This window comes from Branchiostoma floridae, chromosome 17 (genome assembly GCF_000003815.2).
Source record: "Branchiostoma floridae strain S238N-H82 chromosome 17, Bfl_VNyyK, whole genome shotgun sequence".
Taxonomy (NCBI): domain Eukaryota; kingdom Metazoa; phylum Chordata; class Leptocardii; order Amphioxiformes; family Branchiostomatidae; genus Branchiostoma; species Branchiostoma floridae.
In genome coordinates, this window is record NC_049995.1 from 16,885,308 (window position 1) to 16,909,273 (window position 23,966).

The 23,966-nt window shown below is 40.4% G+C and overlaps 2 protein-coding genes across 4 annotated transcripts in view; one reads left to right on the forward strand and one right to left on the reverse strand.

The window, feature by feature from the left end:
- Window positions 1-8,730, forward strand: part of LOC118405137 (prolyl endopeptidase-like) — an 18,208-nt gene extending 9,478 nt beyond the window's left edge. For all 3 annotated transcript variants that reach the window (XM_035804555.1, XM_035804556.1, XM_035804554.1), the window contains 9 exons: window positions 466-651; window positions 1,482-1,595; window positions 1,994-2,142; window positions 3,039-3,155; window positions 3,813-3,908; window positions 4,910-5,011; window positions 5,549-5,708; window positions 6,766-6,834; window positions 8,166-8,730. In XM_035804555.1, coding sequence (XP_035660448.1) covers window positions 466-651; window positions 1,482-1,595; window positions 1,994-2,142; window positions 3,039-3,155; window positions 3,813-3,908; window positions 4,910-5,011; window positions 5,549-5,708; window positions 6,766-6,834; window positions 8,166-8,234 — 1,062 coding nt within the window. In that variant the 3' untranslated portion in view covers window positions 8,235-8,730. The remainder of the gene's footprint in view (window positions 1-465; window positions 652-1,481; window positions 1,596-1,993; window positions 2,143-3,038; window positions 3,156-3,812; window positions 3,909-4,909; window positions 5,012-5,548; window positions 5,709-6,765; window positions 6,835-8,165) is intronic.
- A 2,165-nt stretch (window positions 8,731-10,895) lies between these two features.
- On the reverse strand, window positions 10,896-21,773 carry LOC118404402 (torsin-1A-like). The gene is made up of 6 exons (XM_035803472.1): window positions 21,701-21,773; window positions 20,791-21,062; window positions 16,743-16,918; window positions 15,793-15,917; window positions 15,034-15,330; window positions 10,896-11,107 (listed from the first exon to the last, which is right to left on the reverse strand). Exons 1-6 carry the CDS (start codon window positions 21,771-21,773, stop codon window positions 10,896-10,898), a joined length of 1,155 nt encoding a protein of 384 aa, XP_035659365.1.
- Window positions 21,774-23,966: the final 2,193 nt, after the last annotated feature.

A 23,966-nucleotide genomic window follows, 5' to 3' on the forward strand; every position in this document is an offset into this window, starting at 1 on the left:
CTGAAAAAGCAAGGACAATTCTGCCCCTATGAGGCACTAAGCACTGCAAAAGTCTACTAGTACTACTGTAACAGAAGTCATACCTGGGCTGAAATAACCTTTAATATGGGTGTTATGGAACCAGATTCTTACTTGGTTTACTAGTATCACAAGGGCTTCTACTGCTGTCACACGCACTGCCATAGATTAATTTGAATGCACTTTGAGTGTGTTGAGTGCGCTGTTGGTAGCTCAAATACAGGGTTTGGACATTGAAATAGCCATTGTTACAATTTTTGTACAATTTCCTGGACACAAAGCTTGAAACATTGTGTTCTCTCAGGTGGGTTTGACAAAAATAAAATAGAACATGTTGTATTCCGCATCACCCTTGATTTCCCCCCATAGGTTGTGATTTTACCTTGGGTGATATGGAATACACCGTGCTGTATTCTATATGAACAAACCAACTCTTGCACCCTTTAGACAGAGCTGTATCTGCACGAACTGAAGACAGGGAAGCGTATCACCACCTTCCCGCTGGACATCGGCAGTGTGGTGGGGTACTCTGGCAGGAAACAGGACTCCGAGATCTTCTACCAGTTCATGTCTTTCCTTACCCCTGGTGTCATCTACCACTGCGATCTCACCAAGGACAAACTGGAACCAACGGTAGATATAATTATGTTATCAGTAAATTTGTGTTTGGTTTATTTGTGGGTGGCTGTGTTTATTTTGCTGCTTATAGCTTGGGAAACTGTGGACGGATCTTTATGATATTGGTAGGTGAGTAGGGGTCGGGAAACCTCTAAAAGCTTGAGAATGAGCCTTGTAGAGGCTTCTAGTGGTACTGTAGCAAAATTAATAGTTTAAGATAGTGAGTGAGTGAAGATATGTTATGATTTTTGAGTATTGGAGAAACTCAGAGAGTACAAAAAAATGTAAGTGCATGGTGTAGGTTTGAGCCCCCTAGCGGCTTTTTTTGAACTGTAAGCTTACTAAGGACAAACATGAACCAACCGTTAAGTATTAGAACAACATTATACAACAAAATCTCTGTGAATTTGCATATACTTGTTTCAAGAGGAAGGGAGAGAAGTGAGTGGAGAGATATGTTAACAATAGATTTGGTGGAGCATACTTTTAAATAAAATCTGTAAATGCAGAAATGTTCGCGGTTGATTAATGTTCGCGGTTTTTGTTGTGACCACTTCACCGCGAACTTAAAACCATCGCGAACATTTTTCTATTAATGATATTAGACTGCAGTCTATGGTGTTACCGGAAAATTAAATCCACCGCGAAAAGTCCTTTTTCCCGCTACTGCGAAATTAAATCCCTGCAAACTTAAATGCATTTACAGTAACTGTTTTGTGAGCAATAGATTTTGTGTTTCTATTTTGCAGTATGTAGTTGACCATACAAAGTTACTATGCTTTTCATTGTGTCCATAATCCTTAATCCATTAGGTTTAAGTTTTGTACTTCTTATCTTTTGCGCAGGTGTTCCGTCAGATCAAGGTGAAGGATTTTGACCCCAGCGGCTTCCAGACCGACCAAGTGTTCTTCAGCAGTAAGGATGGGACCAAGGTGCCTATGTTCATCGTGCACAAGAAGGTGAGTTCTCTATTTGTGTCTGTATTCTGTATGATTGGTTTGATAGACTTTCAGAAGACACACTAAGACTTATTGTTCTTCAGTAGTAAGGATGGCACCAAGGTGCCTATGTTACTTGTGCTCAAGAAGGTAAGTTCTCAGTCCTTTTCTGTATCTGTATAGCCGGTATAACTGCCCCTACACATGTAGATGTACCACACCAGCTTCTGTATCTGTATAGCCGGTATAACAGTTTACCATCCTTCAGCATAACATAAGAACTTCAAATTCCTTATTTACAGATGTGGACCTGTACCTAAAACTCTGTACCAGGACGTGTGCCTATAAACATCCACACCTGTACCTGTACCTAGACATTGGTATCGGTATTTGTCCTTGATGTTATGTTTGTGTTTCAGGACATCCCCCTTGATGGTACCCACCCTGTTCTCCTCTATGGTTATGGAGGTTTCAACATTTCCATCACTCCTTCCTTCAGTGTCTCCAGGATTGTCTTCATGCTTCACCTGGGTGGGATCCTAGCTGTACCAAACATTAGGGGCGGAGGGTAAGAATTTGTTACTGTTTTTTCCTAAAAAAAAAAAAAGCTTCAGAGAGCAAATTCGATAAATCTCTGTTAAGAAACTCTTAGAAAGTCTTACCCCCTTTAATACCCTCAGTATTTTCAAGGCGGGGTTGGCCCAATATATGGGCCACCCCATCTCCCAGTTGTAAATCGGGATTACCGGCGGCCATGTACATAGTCACACAAGAATCTTTTTTTTTTCGATTTATTGTTTGCTGCACCTTGCACTCTTTTTTGTTACCACGCCACCGGCCGCACGGACCTGCACCTCCACTGAGTGAGATGCTCTATAAAGGGCTTTGCTCAGTATTTATTTGAGATTGAGATACCCCCATCCTACCTGGTTGCATACTCGCTGTTTTAAACATCGGGGGAGAAGGGGAGGGATGTTTTTTGTTTGTTCATATGAAAGGAATATTCCAAGAGCATTTTAAAGCATAAGTAGGACTCTTTCTTGAATGCTGAGTGCTAAGCAGAGAAAGCATTTTTAAAGTCTTTGGTATGACTCGGCCGGGGATTGAACTCACAACCTACCAAATGCAAGGTGAACACAATAAAATGTATAATTGTAGCTAACATGAAATGCTTTTCTCTTGAAAATAATTTCATCAGGGGAGGTACAAACTTAGCCAAGTTTGGGATTGTGTTCTTGCCACAAAAGTGCCACCTACATTCAGCTTCCTGTAGCAATGAGATTTTAGCATATATATTTCCTGTTAGAAGCTCTGAGGACCCTAACTCTAACCCTTACCCCTAACCCTAAACCTAATCCTAACCCAACCCTAAGAGATATTGAAACATAAGCAAGAGTGAGTATTAACTGGTTGTGTAAAAGAATTCTCCTATATCCCATGAAATGTTTTTGTTCTTAATTCCAGTGAGTATGGAGAAATCTGGCACAAGGCTGGTACAAAGGAGAAGAAACAGAACGTGTTTGATGACTTCCAGGGGGCTGCTGAGTACCTCATCAAGAACAAGTACACCTCAGCTTCCAAGTAGGTCATCATACTACGTTTGTTGGAAGGAAAAACAATCCCTAAAAGCTGTGTGGAAGGCCTTGTTAGAAATACATATCATATGTGTTTGTTTCAGATAATATGTTTACATTCAGTTTCAGGAGATCGAGAGACAACTAGTGAAAGGGATTTTTGCTACCTGATTTGTCTGTATCATTTATTGTAGTGCTGAAGTCAAAGAAATAGAGAAATTCAAAATTATTTCAAGTTTGTAGGGCAACATGTTTGAACCCCTACATTTGTACATGGTAGCTTTGAACTAGAACAATCTGGTGGGGGACTGAAATCTAATATACATTGTGTTATCTACCAGCCCAATTTGATGACTTGCAGTCTTCAGGTCAGAGAAACTAGAAGTTCCACAACCCTTCACTAGCCCTAAATCTAATCAATGAATTGTACCAAAAACATAATCTCATTGTTATCGTATTAACAGTTATAGGATCACCGTCAATTTAGGGTTCAACAAAGGTTTGCTGGTGGGAGCCTGTGTGAACTATTTAGCCAGGATTCGAGCCCATGACATATCAATCTCGTGTATGCTAGTATAACCACTTGGCCATTCAGTGACACGCATATAGATTTTAGTTTTGGACATGCCTAACAGTACTTTAAATACTGATATCTGTTATATAGGATCACCATCAATGGAGGTTCAAACGGAGGACTGCTGGTTGGAGCCTGTGTGAACCAGAGGCCGGATCTGTTTGGCTGTGCCGTCTCACAAGTGCCGTGAGTAACAACTACTGTAAATGCATTTAAGTTCGCAGGGATGTAATTTCGTGGTGGCGGGAAAAATGACTTTTCGCGGTGGATTTAAGTTCACGGTAACACCATAGACTGCAGTCTAATACCATAATAGAAAAATGTTCGCAGTGGTTTTAAATTCGCGGTGAAGTGATCTCCGGGAAAACCGCGAACATTAATCCACCGCGAACATTTCTGCATTTACAGTATGTGAACATCACTACTGTCACTGAAAATATTAGAAAGAAGCAATAGTACAGACTGTTAACTGTGAAATGAATTACTAGTACCTTAAAATACAAGTGCCTGGTACTGCCTGCTGTAGTAGCATACTTACACCGAAATAAATACTTTCAAATTTTTATGTTTATGAAGGATAAACATCCAGGCTTACAATATTGAAAGTCAATCTCAAACTGGATAGAATTTGGAATTACATCTCAACATGACACCCATCACTAGAATGAAGTGGCAGAACAATTCAACACTACACACATGTATATCTAACTGTAAAAATGGCTGAGCATATCAAAGCCACTAGCCAAACATTTTGTTGAATGTTTTCTGTATTTCCAGTGAGTGTTATGGACATGCTGAAGTTTTCATAAGTTCACCATCGGCATATGATAACACCTTATGCTAATTTTCTACACTATACACTAATTTTTTACTTTGGTGGTGCTTGTAACATGTTGGCACTTTCTTGTGTACTGCCCTCTACATTCCCATTGTTATGGACATGGTGATGATGATGATGATATGTATATTTTCTGTATTCCCATTGTTATGGACATGCTGAAGTTCCATAAGTTCACCATCGGCATATGATAACACCTTGTGCTAATTTTCTACACTATACACTAATTTTTTACTTTGGTGGTGCTTGTAACATGTTGGCACTTTCTTGTGTACTGCCCTCTACATTCCCATTGTTATGGACATGGTGATGATGATGATGATGATATGTACATTTTCTGTACTCCCAGTGTTATGGATATGCTGAAGTTCCATAAGTTCACCATCGGCCACGCCTGGACGACAGACTTTGGCTGCTCTGACAACAAGGAGGGCTTTGACTACCTCATCAAGTAAGTAATCTCTTTAAAAACAACTTGAAAAAAATTTAAAAAAAAAATGCAGGTAGAAGCACTTTTTCATACATGTGGATATTCAGTACTGGCTACATGCATTATAGAATGATGAGAATAGAAGTAAACAAAAAAATGACCATAACAATTGTCCAGAAGTAGAAAAATCAAAACCAGAGTCTGAAGTTCTGCTGCAGTACCATAAGAAGCCACTAGGGGGCAATAATCATTTCAAGACCTAAGCATATAGCAAATATTAATACTGGGCTGAGCATAACACTTGCCTGATGGGAAACAACAGACAATAGAATGGATAGTGAGTTTATCAGGGACCCCATCAGCTGTATAATCAACACTGGATGCTGCTAGTACTACTACAACTAGTTATATTCGCAAGTAAATAGCTTATCTTTCCATACAAAGTGTCCTATCAAACAATAACCAACGGCATGTTTCCATAGGAACTCCCCTCTCCATCGAGAAGTACCCTGCCATTCCGCAATGTTTGTTTATTTGTTTTTTTTTTCGTTTCCATAGATACTCGCCTCTTCACAACATCCAGACCCCGAGCGACTCGGTGGTCCAGTACCCCGCTATCCTGTTGTTGACTGGTGACCACGACGACCGAGTCGTTCCACTCCATTCCCTCAAGTTCATCGCTCAACTACAACACACAGTGGGGAGCAACCCCAAACAGGTAATACTGTAAATTCAGAAATGTTCTCAGTGGATTAATGTTCACGGTTTTCGCGGTGACTATTGTGGTATTGGACTGCAGTCTATGGTGTTACTGCGAACTTAAATCCACCGCGAAAAGTCATTTTTCCCGCTACCGCGAAATCAAATCCCTGCGAACTTAATTGCATTCACAGTATGGGATTCGATTGAAGACTCATCTGTGTTGATAGAATCCATAGTTGAACAGCTTTGGGATTTGCTCCAACAAGGGGAACACTTACTGATCCTCTGTGCTAACATTCTGGAAGTTGTAAGTGACATCAGGAGTGAATAAAAGTGGTGGTAAGACATGTATCACTGTCACGGTTCAGTAAGGGTTGATGTGCCCTGATGTATATTGTCTCCTTAAGGGGGGCACACACCAGTTTATTTGGGGGTTCAAATGGAGGCGGCATACCCTAAAGTCTAGCGACCAGCTCTACCAGGGAATTATCCTGAAGCAAAATAACTGTATATATGGTGAAAGGATATTCCTTTAGCTACAAGACAAGCTTAGTTTCGGTCCTTCAACTTCTCTAATTTAGAATAAAAAATTAGAGGGATAAGACATTATTTTCACGTCAAAAATGATGCACAAAATCTGGCTTTTTGGCATTGAAAGAAAAACAAGAAGAAGATTTTTCCGACAAGCTGTTCAACTAGTAGATAATATGGGACTTTGCATCATGAAATTATATATTACAAAATTTCATCTGGTTATTAATGAATGAATAATATTTAGTAAACTTTAGTTTCTTCATTAATAGGCACATATCTCCAAGAGCGTTTGTTTTAAGTCTGCCTGTCACCTTCCTCAGGGTAATAATGACATGTAGTACTTCACACTGCAGCCAGATGGCGCTGCTGTGTTACATTTGTAAAACTGCAGCAGCTATAGAATCAGTCACTAGGCCATGTTGATTATATGATTAGATTATATAGATAGTCCTGTTGTGAATCCAATGACTTGAGAACTGACTGTTGTATTGTCAATGGGTGAATGTCACTGTGTTAAATTGTGTTTATGTTTTCTATAGACCAACCCACTGTTCATACGTGTTGACACCAAGTCAGGGCACGGCTTCGGGAAACCAACAGCAAAAGTTGTAAGTACTCTTCTGTCTTTATCGAAACCAAAAATCTACTCTGTGTAGTACTGGAAATGTTTTTGCAAGTTTATTGTTTTCTTCTTGAAGACACATTTTACATATTTTTCCTTTATATCAAGATATTACTGTCAACAAATCAATGTCATTTTGCTGAAAACTTTGCTTTTTGCTGAAATCTATGCTTGCAAACTTTTTTTTATGCCAGCAACATTATATTATAATGTTGTTCTTTTTGCTGGGGAATGCATGAGAAATAGGGCTGGGTATCGGTACAGCGTACCGGTACAAAACCGGTTTTTCTTATTGGACCGGTCCAAAAAAAACGGACCTGAAAAAATTGGGTGGACCGGATGTTGGACCGATTTGAAATTAACATATTATTTTATCAGGCATTCACACGTTTTGGCGCTTGCAGGTGGAAGAAAATAACAAGAGTGAAGTAGAGTAGACTTTATAGTACTTTCTACCAAGTCTTACAGCCAATCGTACAGGTGCAATTAGCGTTGTAGGATTTTAAAATGCCAGTGTATGTCTAATACTCCACCGAACAGATTTCTTTGTAGCGAAATGGACCATTGGTATGACCTGGACCTGAATTTTCTGTACCGGTACCCAGCCCTTGAGAAATATTACTTGCTGTTATTTTTCAGTTGTTAGGTTTAAATTTTAAACAATGCTATGTAGTATAAGACAGAGATCAAAGCAGTTTCATTGCGCAACAGTTACTGAACATACAGGACCACAGCATGCAAGGGTCTGAATAACAAACTGGTGTATTTTGCATTAAGCATGTTATGGCTGGTCCCACACATTGTTTCTTGTCTGCCACTACTAGTATGCTCTTTGATTCCTCTATGTATTTACCCTGGGAAAACGCAGACTCCTAACGAGGCACGCAAAGTTTACCGATCCCTACAACACGTGCGCACGGGACACCCGCCGCCTAACACCTGCCGGCCCTCGAACCAGCTGGCCCCTACTTACACGAGCCTCTTTTGGAAGCGAGCGATGTTGGGGACCGGCGTAAGTGGGGCCAGCTGGTAGTGGGGCGGGTGCATAGAGGCGGGAGGGCGCGCGTTAGGCAGGGGATCGGTAACTCTTATTTGCGAAGCTTCTCGAGCAGGTTTCCCAGGGTACTATGTATTTGAAAGCTTCATTGCACAGTACTTCCTTCTCACCCACCACACCATACACAAACAAGAAACCTTCTGAAAAAAGCTGGCTGGTTTGTATTTTGAAAAAAAAATCCGATGTTAATGGAGCCAATGAACCAGTATTATAAGTGTACAGTTTTTCTTTTCTTGTTAAATTTTGTATTTTTCTTACAGATTGAGGAAACTTCGGATATCTACGCTTTTATCGCGGAAAACTTGAAGTTAGAATGGCGGGATAAGTGACTGATAATAACTCAAGGAAGGTTCAAGAAACACTTCTCTAATCTTTGATGACTGTTTTTCTAACAGTCTCAGGTCAAATATCACAACTAACACTAAAACTTTTCTAATGGATGCACGGTTAGTATTACTAATAATTCATAAACTGTTTCTACTTCTTGAAACGTCATTGGAAAATTCATCATGTGCAAGGCGGCATGTTGATATGGTGGAGAATTTTGATGGCTACGACCCTTTTGTTAAAACAAAGGGTTTATTTTTGCCACATGAATGGCAAATACATGTATATGTAAGGACCATTTGTAGAATTACGTAATGTAGGCACATGTCCCAAAAGTGTGTTTAGATACTTTGCTAGCTGTCTATCAGCCTAAACTCATTCATATGGACCACTACAGTTATTAAAACCTCTTGTGCTTGGACACTAGCTCAATATGTTTATTCTTCTTGCTGACAACAAGTGTTTGTTGGGTGAACATTACACATAATTTTGGATGAACAATGGGAATCAGTGTTTAAATGTGTCTGTGTGTGTTTCTAAACATATTACAATTAATCAAACAAAGTCTTCTTCGTTTCACAACCTTCTTTTTATTCTTCCGCAGACGTTTCGGCGACTGTCTGTCACCTTCATTGGTACAAAATGAAACATGCTAATGTTATCGGTGTGATATGAGCTCTACAATCAGTGCAATCCATACATGTACTTAACCTATTGTTTTGTGACGTAATTATGCAAGAAGGTTGTGAAATGAAGAAGACTTTGTTCGATTGATCTACCAACCTGATGAAACTATTTACGGATATTGCAATTAAGTAACGTGAAAACACATAATTTTTTTTTTAAGAAAACACATTTGCCAATGTAAGTGACAGAAGTGCAGCATTTGAGCATGTACAATGGACCAGGGTTTTACATTAATTTGTACATTTGATGTTGCCTTCCTACTTTTCAGTCTAAGTCAGCCATGCTCATGATAATCAAATTACTGTCGTGTAAGCATCCATTTTTTAGAGTACTGGACCATGCATCGCGTCCCTGGGTAGGTTGTATGTCATCTCATCATCCTGCGGTGTTCCCTTACATAATGTAGCAAGTGGTAGGCCAGAGCTGGTCACCATATGTGTATCAGTCTAAGTCAGTCATGTTCGTGATGACCAGATTCCTGACATGGAAGCAGCCATGCTTCGATTACTGGATCATTGCCTCCCTGGGTAGGTACGTCATCTTGCGTATCATCATATAGCATCCTGTGGTGTTCCTTTACGTAATGTAGCAAGTGGCAGGATAGCTGATAATATGTGTTATATAGTTCTCAGTCTAAGTCAGTCATGTTTGTGAGGACCAAGTTTATAATGCGGAAGCAGCCATGTTTAGAGTACTGGACCATTGCTTCCTTGGGTAGGTATACGTCATCTCATCATGTAATTTAGCAAGTGGCAGGATAGAGCTGGTCACCATATGTGTTATATAGTTATCAGTCTAAGTCAGCAATGCTTGTGAGGACCAGGTTTCTGACGCGGAAGCAGCCATGTTTAGAGTACTGGACCATCGAGTCTCTAGGCAGATATGTCATCTCGTCTGCCAGTCGTCTGAACCTGGTCTGTAGGGAGACAAACGGTTTGGAAATTGGTTACATGATACTGTAAGACCTAATCTCCAAGCAGATTCCTCCGGTGGCATAAAACAGTAACATTGTCATAAGCTGGGGAAGGTGGCAAATTTTACCCCTCTGCCGGCTGAAGTCCTTCCCCAGCTTATGTTACTGTTTTATGCCACCGGAGGAATCTGCTTGGAGATTATGTAAGACCCTCATCAGGTTATTTTAAAGAAAGACACAGTACACTCAAAACTTCAATTATTACAAATAGAGGATATGTACTACTAGTCAGTGCATATGCTCATGCTCATGACTTAGAAGAGAACGAACAATTGTTAAACACCTACATGTACATTATGGGAGGTTTTGGTACTTGATCAGACATGGGGATCCGCCAGTCAATCCGCCATGCAAATATAGTTCAGGGCCTAAAACAATAAGATTTTTTTCCTGGTCAAATGGGTAGAAATCCTGGCAGTTTTTAGGTGGGTGTGACAGGGGAGGGTTTCTACTTTGTGATTAGGGCCAAAAAGCTGAGTTTGTGTGGTTTTTAGGGGGTATAAAGTTGGGACTTTTTTGTCCTAGCACATGGCCTCCTCACTGGGTTGTGGTGCGGTTTTGAGGTCATGGGTCAATCTTTCAGTTTCCCGGAAGTTTTCATCGTTAGATTCATGCCGAAATGTGGTTTGTCGGATAGCTGAGATGTCGGGCTTTCATATGAGGGTATGTTTGTGTGCCAGTAACGTCAGAAAGTTGAGTTAATAACAGTTGCTTTCTCCTATTTTTTGTATAGGGAACCATTGTTTAGAGGCTGCAAATTGAATCACCTGCGGATACCCACATGCGTTCTGCAGTTACATTGTTTGAGGCATGTGTACCAAGTTTTCTTAATGTTATGTTTCTTCTTCCTCGATTAAGTCTATACATCTAGGTTATAAGATAAGCCAGATTAAATTTTAACTGGATATGATTTTGGAAATGGTCAGACGTTTCAGACAGAATCCACTACCTTTCGTAAGTAACATTGTTTCTTGTTCCTTCCCCAAAGTGCTTCTTATTTAATTTACCAGTACCAGTTTGAGGGACTTTTGATCAGGCAGGTAGAAAGCCTAACAATGAGAAACGTACACACCATAGTCATGTTAGTTTCCTTGCCCATCTCCCGTAGCACGTCTCTGATGCACATCTCCACATGTTCCACGGACAGGGGCAGGAAGGGAACCACGTGGTCAATCAGACCCTGGGTAAGAAGTTCTTCTTGCCAGGGGAGGTGCCCTGAAATAGAAGTGTTAACAAGTTCAAATTTATTTGCAACTTCATGCACGAAGGCCAAGAAACATAGGAGACGTACATGTTATTTAATAATGCTTTTGTAACAATAGAGTATGTACAAAAATACTTGTATGGCAAAATCTAGACAAGTTGGGTTTGACTTATTTTTTCGGAAGCAGGGGAATAGTCCCACTTTTTTGTGTATTTCGTGGGATCTGTGCTTTGATTAAAAGACGATGAGATTTTCTACCCCTAGACTCTAACCACGGAGATCATACCTTCATTAGCTATCTATAGCTTTTGTAAATTATATGCAAATGCTATCGTGATCATTTCTTGCGCTCAAGATATCAATACTGGCAGTTCGCTGCAGTACCATAACTAGCCATAAGGGACAAAATCTAACCATTTATCACGTTGACACACATGTACGGACACAGCCATGCATACACAGATGCAGCTGCCTAAAATATGCCATCTTTCATGAATTTACTTAATAGTTACCTTTTACGCATTCTGTCCCATCCTGGACAAAACCCTTGCAGCAAAAGTAGTGTGTATAGGCACATGTTGCCTGTCGTTCCTCTGTAAAATTTCTAAACAAATCAATGCAAAAAGCGACAATTAATTTAGCATACTACTAAGAACATGCAAGACCAATGGTGCACACTTGATTAAGCATGGTCATGGTCAACGACGTATATCGAGATTATCTGTTCGCATGGCGTAATGTCGCTCCTCTGTAATAATGTAGTTAGTTTTTTTATCGCTAATTCCACGGCAAATGCTCCGTTGAGCTTGAGTTGCAACACCTAAATTTGCGACGAGGACAGAGAGTTACGTGATTGATTGACATTTACGACGATACAACATGCAGCAATCAGTACCTTTCACAGGAACGTAGCCACAGGAACCCGCATCTGACGGTCCGCTGAACCTGAATCGTCTCCAGACAAGCGTGTGTTCTGGTATCCATGCAGACATTCTCTCCGCTTGGCACTGGCATTTCTGGTAGATTTTGAAACAAGACATTATGCTATAATTGTATGTACGGGAGAAAAAGACTTTCTCCTACGGGAGAAATATAAACGACTAAACTCTTGAATTAGGCACATCTAGTTCACTTTTTTCAAAGCCAAGTTTTGTTCTTGTATCCATGCACAGATTGTCACCGCTTGGCACTGGCATTTCTACATGACGGATGGTGAAACAAAACATTGACGACAGGTATCATTTCATTTAGGGGGGAAATGTCTAATATATAAACGATCAAACTTTTTTGCTCAGGCATATCCAATTCACTCAAAGCACACATTGCTCTAGTATCCACGCACACATTGCATGCCGCCACTTACCACAGGCATCTTTGATGGATTGAAAAACAAAACATTGACGACAGCCATTATTTGAAATTTGGAGGAAATGTCAATATATAAAGATTCAGCTTAGGCGTACAGTGTATCTACCTCAATGTCTAAAAGAAACGTGTTTTAATAGCCTTACACACATTCAGCCACTTGGCTTAGGTGCGTTTGATGGATGTCGAAACAAAACATTGACGACATGAAGGGAAGAAATGTCTATATAAACTATATAACTTTTTTTGGCTTAGTTGGATCCAATTCACTGTTTCCATTAAAAAACCAGCAAATATATCTTTTTTTTGCGTGCCCCGCTTGGCACAGGAACGTTTGATGGATAACAAAACAAACCGTTGACGACAGCTATTATTTCATACAGGTACAAGATATATCTAGACGATCAGAGGTTTGTCTGATATAATCCATTTTATGTTCGCAACAGTGGCCAAAGACGTTAAAGCTGATGCTCGTGTCAAAGGTGACATATATTAGATGTCAACGCGCTTTTGGGCGTTTTCTATGTCATTCACCATTTACGGTTTTCTGTGTTATACTTTGCTAAAATCCCAGCGCTTTTTGAGGACCGCTAAAATGTACCATGCTGAAATAAATGGCTTTCGTTTCCCAAGGTGTTACCGGGTGAGAGAATTTCATTTCAGGAGCATTCCACTACTGAAGCAGGGATCGATTATTTTCTGATAGATTATATTTTTCGGGGGAACAAATGCAGCCTACTTTTGACTTGTCGGCCACGTTGCTAAAACCCTTCCTAAACAGTGCACCAAAAACACGATTTGAACTTTAGTTTACTCTGGGGAATTTGAAAACTTCATATGCGCTCTGCGTTCAGGCTTTAGCATATCGTAAATTCGACAAAATGCGTTCAAGCATAACAATTTATTCTCCGAGGAATCATAATACCACTTCTGGAGTGGAATACCCCTCTAATACCGTGACTGACACGGTCTCAGATCCGAGAGGGGAGATAAGACAATACTGAATGGAAGTTTTGATGCGATTTTCTCTTTGGAATTACTTTTGTATAATACCACTTCTGTGGAATGCCCATTTAATACCGTGACTGACAAGGTCTCAGATCCGAGAGGGGAGATATAACAATACTGAATGGAATTTTTGATCCGATGAGACTGGTATAACGCTGATTGATGCCGTGCGCGGAAGGAAAATCCATGCGAAGCAAAGGTGAAGCCTGTCGAGTCATGGTCGTATCTCAACACATAACCCGGGAATAAGCCAGTTCAAGGTTTGGATTACGCATACGCAACGAGATGCATTATAGAAAATATGTCGAAGGTGAAGGTGTCTAACTGATACATATATTGTTTAGACCATGTTTATATATACGCCCAGTGAATTAAGCATGGTCTAGGCAATCGAACCGTAAAAACCGTGCAGAAGACAATGTGTTAACAATATAAAACGGGCGTTTATGTCTTATAAAGGTTAGACATCCTGGGAAACGATATTCAAATCCAAAATCATGCATATTCAGTTGCTTGAGTAACTTTTTTTGTATAGTGATATACGTAATTCTTTTATTAATGCCCTGAATTTTGATACACGAGCTAAACAGTTAGTAAAAGATGAGCTTTTTGTATACATAATGAAATCATCTGACAACAGTGTACTGCAAAAACTCTGTGAATTCATATACACTTGTTTCAAGAAGAGAAAAGAGACATGTAAATTGTAGAATACTATAGCATTACATATTTGACTATTTTGTAAACGATAGATGTACTTATAGTGTAGCATAGCCTTACTTGTTCTGTCTCTCCCACTGACACTGTAAAGATTCTTTACAGCAACGTTTTATGTAACTACTGCATTTAGCCCATATGAGCAAGGTCATGCAAATAAAGATCATTGTCATTGTCATTATATGCAAATACAAGTCAATCTCTGCAGCTGGATGAAAACAGATATTTACTTCCGGACGTTTAGAGTGACATCCATCACTCATTTTCAGCGTCACTAGAATGTAGACGTGTTTTTCAACTTTGCCGACAATACCTCACTCTGGCCGTGCATACGCAGCTTAAATCTAGAACCAGCTTATACCAACTCGCCGGAGTAGGTAACCTGGATTTCGGGGGCATCTCCAGAATGTAAAACGTGTTTTTCTCATGTCTCTGGGGCTTTCAACTTTACCGAAAATTCTACGTGCCGCGCATACACATTTTAAATCGTGACCCAGCCTATGTCAACTCACCGGAGTTGGTAACCTGGATTTTGGGGCCACACAATAGGTCACGTGATATTTCTGGATCACGCTCACCCGCGCATACGCATTTTTAATCGTGACCCAGCCTATAGCAATTCACCGAAGTTGGTAACCTGGATTCTGGGGCGTCACCATAGGTCACCTAATCTTTCTGGATCACGCTCACTCATGCATACGCAGCTCAAATCGTGACCCAGCCTATATCAACTTGGCGGAGCACGTAAGCCGGATTTCGGGGGCGTCACCAAAGGTCACGTGATCTTTCTGGATCACGCTCACCCGCGCATACGCATTTTTAATCGTGACCCAGTCTAGCAACTTACCGGAGCAGGTTAGCCGGATTTCGGGGGCGTCACCAAAGGTCACGTGGTCTTTCTGGATCACCCTCCACGGCTTCCTCACCTCTTCAGGTCGCATGGGTTTGTCTCTCACATACATCAATATCCTACCAGCGCTTCTCGTCTCAAGGTGCAGTATCCAGTGCGTGCCGTTGAAGTATATGTACTGTTCTTTTTCCTCGTGTTTATAAACTGGCCTGTGAAGATATGTCTGTATCTTGCGGTAGTAGCCGGTCACTGGGTGGTCGTGGTACCAGTCTATTTTTAGATCAGAACACCAGGCTGTGAATTACGAGCAAAACAGATTCATGAAGGTTAGACATCCGAGGAATGAGATACGTCAAGAAGCTGTTATTCAAGCAACTGGATGTGGTTTTGGAAACGATCAGACGTTGAATGCAACCCGGAACGTCTGACCGTTTCCAAAATAATTTTTTTTCCTGGCGTGACAAATTCTTGACGTTATTCTAAATAACCATTTGGGCCATATGTCCATGAGACTCAAGTATGGCAAGTTGACAAAGAGTCTGATGCACATTTACCACCTGATATTGTTGCACGAGGAATTCCAATTTTCATAGAAAATCTGTAATCCACACTTTAAATTTCTCAAATATGGGGATTATCTATTTCTGCCTTTGTCGTTTCTCCTTCTATTTGTACTCAACAATTCTTCAAATAACGAAATTTATCGCGCATTTTTGAAAGTAGAGGTTATTCAGAATTCTAGACACACACGATCACCTTGTCTCCCCAAGGCGCTTTTTGTTATAGCTTCCTCAAATCCCTCCAGGGAAAATTCCTCTCTTTCGATTTCTTCCGACCTTAACTTCATCGTCATGTTGATTATTGCATCAGAGGCCGAATGGCTGTAGGGGAAAAGATAGAGAGTTCTCCCAGGTAAACGTGAAACGAACGGTTGAGTAAAGAATTAATCATGAGATAATAAATTGAAAGCAAGTTTGTATAGATTGAAAATGATTTTGTACAACTTGAACACAATTGGTATAAATTGAAGCAAACTTTGTGATGAATAGCCAAGCAATTTGTAAATTGCACAGCAGTTGCTAATCAAAAACTGGCACAAGTTACAATTATGAAATAGGGCAAGTTTCAACATCTTTAGAACAAATCTAAGAAACTACCGGTAGCCTATTTTCAGCATGGCAAACTATTAAATATCAATTCAAGATGACTAGTGTGTTCTACAAACTAGGAGGGAAATGCGAATAGCCAAGTAACCTCAAATCTCTTCAATCACTATTTTAGCATTCAACATTCTGTCTTGACATGCTGCACGGAATATGGCTGCCAACCTTATTAGAATAAAGATTGCTTTTCTAAAGTTAATTCCACCAACCCTGGCGAACTCTTCTAGGAACGGCTTGATGGTGTCGATAAGGTCCCGTTTAAGTTTGAGAAAATAGCCTAATTTCAGCAAGTCAAAATATCCAGTAACAATTCAGAATGGCTAGCTTGTTTTATGTAATAGGAAGAAAACACCGATAGCAAAGTGACCCCCAGTGTCCATTCCAAGACACCACACGGGTGTTTGTTGCTACTGTTTAGAATTCATGTTAAATATATCCTTGAAAAACCCGTGTGGTGTCTTGGAATGGATTTTAAGCTTTTCAATCAGTATTTTATCATCCAATATCGTGGCTTTACACGTACCACAAGATATTGCTACGTACCTTATTAGAATAAAGATTGCTTTTCTAAAGTTAATTCCGTCCACCCTGGTGTACTCTTCTAGGAACGGCTTGATGGTGTCAATAAGGTCCCGCGGCATCCTGTCCACATGGTCAAATATAAACATGGCATGTTGGCAGCGACGCACGGCTGTGGAAATATCATGGCGGAGCTGTTTCTGTTAGGAAATGAAGCGCAAAAATTAGATGAAATTATAAGATAAAAATGGGTTGCAATGAAGAACAGAAGTTGTCTAAAATTCCAAGTAAGAAAACTAACAACTAGAAGCCTTCTGTCCGCATGGTCGATTATGAACATGGCATTTTGGCACAGACGCACGGCTGTGGAAATGTCATGACGAAGCGGCATCTGGTAGCAAGATAAAAGGCAAAAGTTAGAAAGAATTTTGATAAAATTCCAACTCAGGAAAGTAAGAACTAGAGGCATCCTGTCCACATGGTCGAATATGAACATGGCATGTTGGCAGCGACGTACGGCTGCGGAAATGTCATAGCGAATCTTTTTCTAAAAGGGGGAATGAAGATGAAACGCAAAAACTTAGATAAAATTAAGCGAGATGAATGCAAAAGCCTGATCAGAAAAGGATGCTGACACTAGATGCCAAATCATGGTCAAATATGAACATGGCATGTTGGCACCGACGCACGGCCATGGAAATGTCACAGCGGAACTGTTTCTGGTAGGAGATGAAGCGCAAAAGTTAGATGAAATTAGAAGACAAGAATGAGTTAGGATGAAATACATAAGTTTGATAAAAGTCAGATAAATAAGAAAAATTAGATATGTTTAGAACTCATACAGAATTAAAAGTGGAATAAAGAATAAAGATCTGATACAACGTTAGATTTATAAAAGTATAAATAGAATAAAAATAAAAGGCAACTTGAAGATAGAGTGCATGACAAAATGGAGATATCATATCTTTTCATCGGAATGGATTAGGGTTACATGTAGGAAAACGTAAGATATCTGATAAGTATTATGCTAATCATACATCTAGTTTGCAGATACATGGCGGTACATACTAGCCTGGGTACCATCCGGATAGTAGTTCGCTTCTATTTTCGCTTCTGCTATCCGTCTGGAGACCTGCACATTCAACCCGTTTGGTAGTAATGTCGGTTAATGAGCGAATGTAGGAATGTGTTCAAGAGCTTTTGTTCGATGACAACAGGCCTCCCACGAGCGGGCGGAGGGCTTGTCCGGTGTTGGAACACCGGTTAGAACGAGCGCTTGAACCCATTCCATAATTCGCTCTTATGTAGGGACCAATAAGCGCCAGCGTCCAAAATTTGGACGATTCCAGACGTTCAGATGCTCCGCGTTCCCAGACGGAAACACAGAGATCGAAGTGACTGTATATAGTGTACAATGAATGTCGGAGCTAGAAGCGGCTGTATATTGTATATAATGAACGCCGGATCGAACTACATTCCGGATGGTACCCAGGCTAGTAACATAATGATTCAGACTACATAAACCAGCCATGCTTTTAAGATGGGTACTCTTTTCGTGTCGGGTCGATGTAACACATTATCAGCCACTAATACAGGAGAGAAATGTCCATTTGATTCTCATGAGAGATACCTTACACTTCCATCTGACACCGTTCGACCAGATAAGTGCGTTAATCCCCACCGTAGTGATTCCAACTATAGATGCTTTAGAGTGCAGATTAGACTTGGCCTTTTCGTTTCTCAAAGGTCGATGTTAATACATTATCAAGTACTAATACCAGGAAAGAAATGTCCAGAAGCAGCGATTTTGATCCGTGATACCTTACACCTTTTTGCTCTGTCAATTCTCACCATAGTGATTCCAACTGGATGCTTTAGAGATGGACATTTTGGCAAAGAATGCAGTTTAGAGTTGGCCTTTGTGTATCAGGTATCTTGGGGTCGATGTAACACATTATCAGCTACTAATGCCAGAAAAGAAACGTCCATTTGATTCTGATACCTTACACTTCCATCTGACACCGTTCGACCAGTTAAGTGCGTTAATCCCCACCGTAGTGATTCCAACAAGATGCTTTAGAGAGCAGATTAGACTTGGCCTTTTCGTATCAGGTTTCTCAAAGGTCGATGCAACACATAAGCACCTACTTATGCCGGGAGAAAAATTTCCAGAAGCAGTGATTCTTATCCGGGATACCTTACACCTCTATCGGACACTCTGTTCGACGTGTGAAGTGCCTGACGTTAATCCTTACCGTAGTAAGGTTTATCAGGTTTCTCAAAGGTCGTATCAGGTTTCTCATAGGTCGATGTTGATACATTATCAACCAATAATGCTTGGACATAAGTGTCCAGAAGCGGTGATTCTGATCCGACATACTTTATACCTCTATCGGACACGTTCGACCGGTAAAGTGCTTGGTAAGGCTTAGGTCACATTTCAACAAAGGGGTCCGGCCGGGTAGCTTTCGGGAGCGAAAAGAATGATATAAAAGACATTAAAATACACAGAATGTCAAAATAAGATTCAAGGGCATAATCTGTATATTTTTATATGTCTACAATTTGATTGTTCGTTTCTTAAATGCCAGAGTTTCAGCACTATAAAATGATATCAGTGCCAGGGTTGGCTGATGACCTCCAAAAAGAAACCCCGAACAAGGCCGAAGTCCCTAACTCCCGGGGTTCGTGCGTTACGCGCGCGCCAAGTTGCTACTTCGGGGGAATACGCTATCTCGGATATATCCGGGTGCGGCACACAAAACATGTATATGTGTGCCGGATATATCCGGGTTTGGCAGTTAAAGGGTTAAAACATCCCGGCCGGGCCCCGGTTTCGAAATGTGACTTCAGCCTAATCCACACCGTTGTGACTCCAACAAGTGCAGTTTTGGCCTTTGTGTATCAGATTGTCAATGTAGCACATTATTAGCTACTAATGCTAGGAGTAGGGCTGGGTATCGGTACAGCGTACCGGTACAAAACCGGTTTTTCTTATTGGACCGGTCCAGAAAAACCGGACCTGAATAGATTAGGTGGACCGGATGTTGGACCGAATAGAAAATCAACAGATTATTTCATCAGGCATTCTCACGTTTTGACACTTGTAGGTGGAAGAAAATAACAAGAGTGAAGTAGAGTAGAGTTTATAGTAATTTCTACAAAGTTTTACAGCCAATCGTATAGGTGCAGTTAGCGTTGAAGGGTTTTAAAAGGCCAGTGTAAGTCTAATACTCCACCAAACAGATTTCTTTGTAGTGAAATGGACCATTGGTATGAGTCATAATGCATTAGGTCCAGGTTCAGGTCCGGACCTGGACCCGATCCTTTGGACCTGAACCGGACCTGGACCTGAATTTTCTGTACCGGTACCCACCCCTAGCTAGGAGAGATGTCCAGAAGCAGTGATTCTGATCCGAGATACCTTACACCTCTACGGAGACGCTGTTGGACCGGTAAAGTGCTTGTTAATGCTCACAGTAGCGATTCCAACAAAATGCTTTCCAGATTGGCATTTTGGCAAAAAGTGCAGTCTAGAATTGGCTTTGGTGTATCAGGTTTCTCGAGGTCGATGTAACACATTATCGGCTACTAATGCCAAGAGGCAGAGATTTGATACGAGATACCTTACACCTTTACCGGACACTCCGTTAGACCGGTTAAGTGCTCCTTAATTTTTACCCGTACGTCAAAGGTACGGTAATGACAGTAACATTAGTCTAGTAAGAGATCTAGAGTGCCACCGCTTTGTAGTTTGTCTTCTTCGTATTGATTAAGTATAGAGAATTAAGATAAGTACATGCCATTGTCTTTTTTTGTGCAAGATTGAGCCCACCATACCGCCATTTAAAGATGTGTTTTTCTTTTATATCTATATAGAATGAGATACTACTTATTCTTAATTCAGATTTTCATTCTACCTTTCAATATCATGTACTTTCCACCGTTGTCTTTATAAGTTGACTTTGATTTCGTTGGTAATGCTTGCAATTTAGTTTTTCGTTGTGTGATACATGTGAATATAATGATCCAATGTACCTTCAATGAAAAACTGAAGTACCGTTCTTCTTACCTTGTACTCCCTTATGTGAAGTTCATCGGCGTGTTTAAAATCGACCTCCGCTGAGTAGTAGTGTACATGGGGAGACTCCATTCCGCTAGTGAAGATTGATTTCGCAATCATGGTGGTCACGAAGGTCTTTCCTACTCCTGACGATCCGTGGAAGGAGAGGGCCAGGGCCTTGTCTGGTTTTGTGGTGGTCAAGTGGCTCTGAATCGCCTTGACCACTACATTTCGCACTAGAGGTTGACCGTACAGCCTTTTTGTTAGCAATGTCTTCAGATCTACAGAAATGGAGAAAATAAAACATATTCCCTTCACACTTGCATCTGTTGCAGTTTCTTCGTGGTTACAATGTTATGTTTCAGAGACGCTGTGTCAATAACATGCAACTTGTGCAAATACAGCACTAATACATCATGAACAAATGTTGGGGGTGTTTATTTAACGTCTATACAGGGCATTAGCCCCATTCAATTTGACGGCGATCTCTGACCGACTGTGCAGCGTTCTGTTATCTTTTTAAACTTAAGTGTAAAAGAGGTTTAAGCCAGTCGGTTGATGTTGCCATATGTAGATAAAATGGTCACCTTAGCTTATTCATTACCAGTGACGTCGTGTGTGGCTTGCAGAGTGTTCGATAACAATCATGCCCTCGCAAATTTGCCTCACTTCACCCAGGTGTAAAATTGGTACCTGACTTCCTTATATCAGTACTTTGTATGTGGCACTCTTAAAATAAGTTACTTTTACGTGAGTGCAGTACCACATTGTTGTCGTCTGTCCCAAAGCAAATGAATCTTTACAAATAACCGTTAAGGTGCTAAATTCCCACTATATTTACGTACATGTTGTAGCTTGGCCCATACATTGCCAACAAGGTGTCAAGGTTGTTTAATGTAAAGAACTATATAATACTTACAAGTTATGTTTGGGTTGAAGTCTCCTTTGCAAACTGTTGTAACTGGCTCCAACGTTGGCGCCGAGGAATACATCACAATAGACATAAGTACCGCCAATGACACAATTAGAACGGCAGCAACAACTCCAACTGGTACGGTCATAGTTCTTTCTTGTTCTCCACGTTCTGAACCCTTTTGAGAAACCATCCTGTCGTCTTGTTATGATAGATGATCTATGGCTACGCTTGTATACGTTGGTGTGAAAATTACATTTTACACTGCTAGAAAGTGTTGAATGAAAAACAGCGCCTCCGTTCCTTGTGTAAGTGCCAGAACTTAACTACATAACGTTGACAAAGGCGGTTAGGTAACTATGTCGTTAATGATTAACAACTCCGGACCATGGTGAAATCTGCCATTGTTAGGCGGTGATGTTTTGTCACACGTTCATGTCTGAAATACGAGATGCCATAGGGCGTGAGTAGCCACTTAGCTGAACAAAATGATGCATAAAGCCTTTCACAATGGTATTGATTCAATTATCGACCGTTGTATAGAATGTCCCGCCCTTTGCGAACCTAACGTTACTATGGCCAAGGTTGAATGTAAACAAATCAAAGTCCATCTGTGAACGGTATGGCTGTTCTGTTGACTTAAAGCATGTCCTTAAGGCGTCTAAGGGTAACCTGTTGAATAGTGAGTTTATTTATCTTAAGCAAATATTCCTTCTAATACAGAACTTTTCATTTGTTGACTTATTTTTATTTTTGAATCTCAGGAAAATTACTTCATTTTTTTGAGAATGTGATAATGATTTTTAAAGGCAATCTTACAGAAGCAAAATTCATGATACAAAAAAAACATATAATAAACTTTACAAAGTTCGGTGTTTGTGCTATTCAATCTGTGCATATTTTTTTACATTTGCATCATATTGAAACGTCCTCCCCTTCAGCACGTTTGCTTATTTTCTATTGACAAAGGGTTTGCATAAATCCATGTATTGGGAGCGTGTAAGAAAATCCAACAGCCACAAAATCAATGGAGGGCTACAATTTTCAATGTGGTGGCTACCTTGAATTTAACTCAACAACAAATTGAGATATTTCAGTATCAAGAAGATAATGTGCCTTCAGATTTTGTGTCAGTCGGTAAAATTTTGCCAGATATAGAATTTCACTCCTCTGGCAGCTTTTGAGACTCTCTGCAGTGCTACCGTAGAATCAGCTTGGTGTTGCCTTTGTTGGGAGTGTCTAGAAAATACAACAGCCACAAAATCAATGCAGAACAACATCAATAAGTCTTTATTCACAACCACAGGATCCTAAGGCAGAACTTCTTCTTCCAGTGCCATGGTTTAGTGTAATCGGATGGAAAGCGGAACTATCGGTCAGAACAGAATTGTACAGCTTTTGACACTCTCATCGGTGCTACCATAGGATCTGCTTGGAGATTAGGTACTATAGCTACTCGAAGATATTCAGGTGTTGCCTTTGTTGGGAATGTAAGAAAATACAACACCCACAAAATCAATGAAAAAGAACAACATCGATCAGTCTTTATTCATAATTACAGGATCCTAAGGCAGAACTTCTTCTCCCAGTGCCATGATTTAGTATAATCGGATAGAAAGCGGAAATATCGACCAGAACAGAATTGTACAGCTTTTGACACTCTCATCGGTGCTACCATAGGATCTGCTTGGAGATTAGGTACTATAGCTACTCGAAGATATTCAGGTGTTGCCTTTGTTGGGAATGTAAGAAAATCCAACAGCCACAAAATCAATGCAGAACAACATCGATCAGTCCTTATTCACAATTACGGAGTCCTAAGGCAGAACTTTTTTCTCCCAGTGCCATGGTTTAGGGTAATCAGATATAAAGCGGAAATATCGGTCTCGAACGAAAGGCTGACCGTACAGCCTTTTGGTTAGCAAGGTCTTCAGATCTACAGAAATAAAGAAATTAGAATATAGAAGAACGGAGATTTTCTTCAGGACGTTTCGAGTGACATCCATCACTCTCCTTCAACGTCACTAGAGTGGACTGACAGAGCAATTCAATACATGAACTGTTGAACATATGACTTGAGAAAAATCGGTTGAACGTGTCAGTGTCAGTAACTATAAGTAATAAGGATCTTATGCAAATGGTACTCAAATGTAAACTCAGAAAATAGATGAAGAAAATCCAAAGATCGAATAGCACATCGACCAGTCTTTATTCATAGGATCCTAAGGCAGAGTTTCCTGTCCCAGTGCCATGATTTAGTATAATTGGATAG

Coding starts and splice junctions, on each gene's coding strand:
- LOC118404402 (XM_035803472.1), bottom strand. CDS start 21,773: ATGTATTCCTCGGCGCCAACGTTGGAGCCAGTTACAACAGTTTGCAAA. Junction 21,063..21,700: donor CTTCAACCCAAACATAACTT/GTAAGTATTATA, acceptor CCATTTCTGTAG/ATCTGAAGACATTGCTAACA. Junction 15,331..15,792: donor AAGCGCCTTGGGGAGACAAG/GTGATCGTGTGT, acceptor CGTAATTCACAG/CCTGGTGTTCTGATCTAAAA.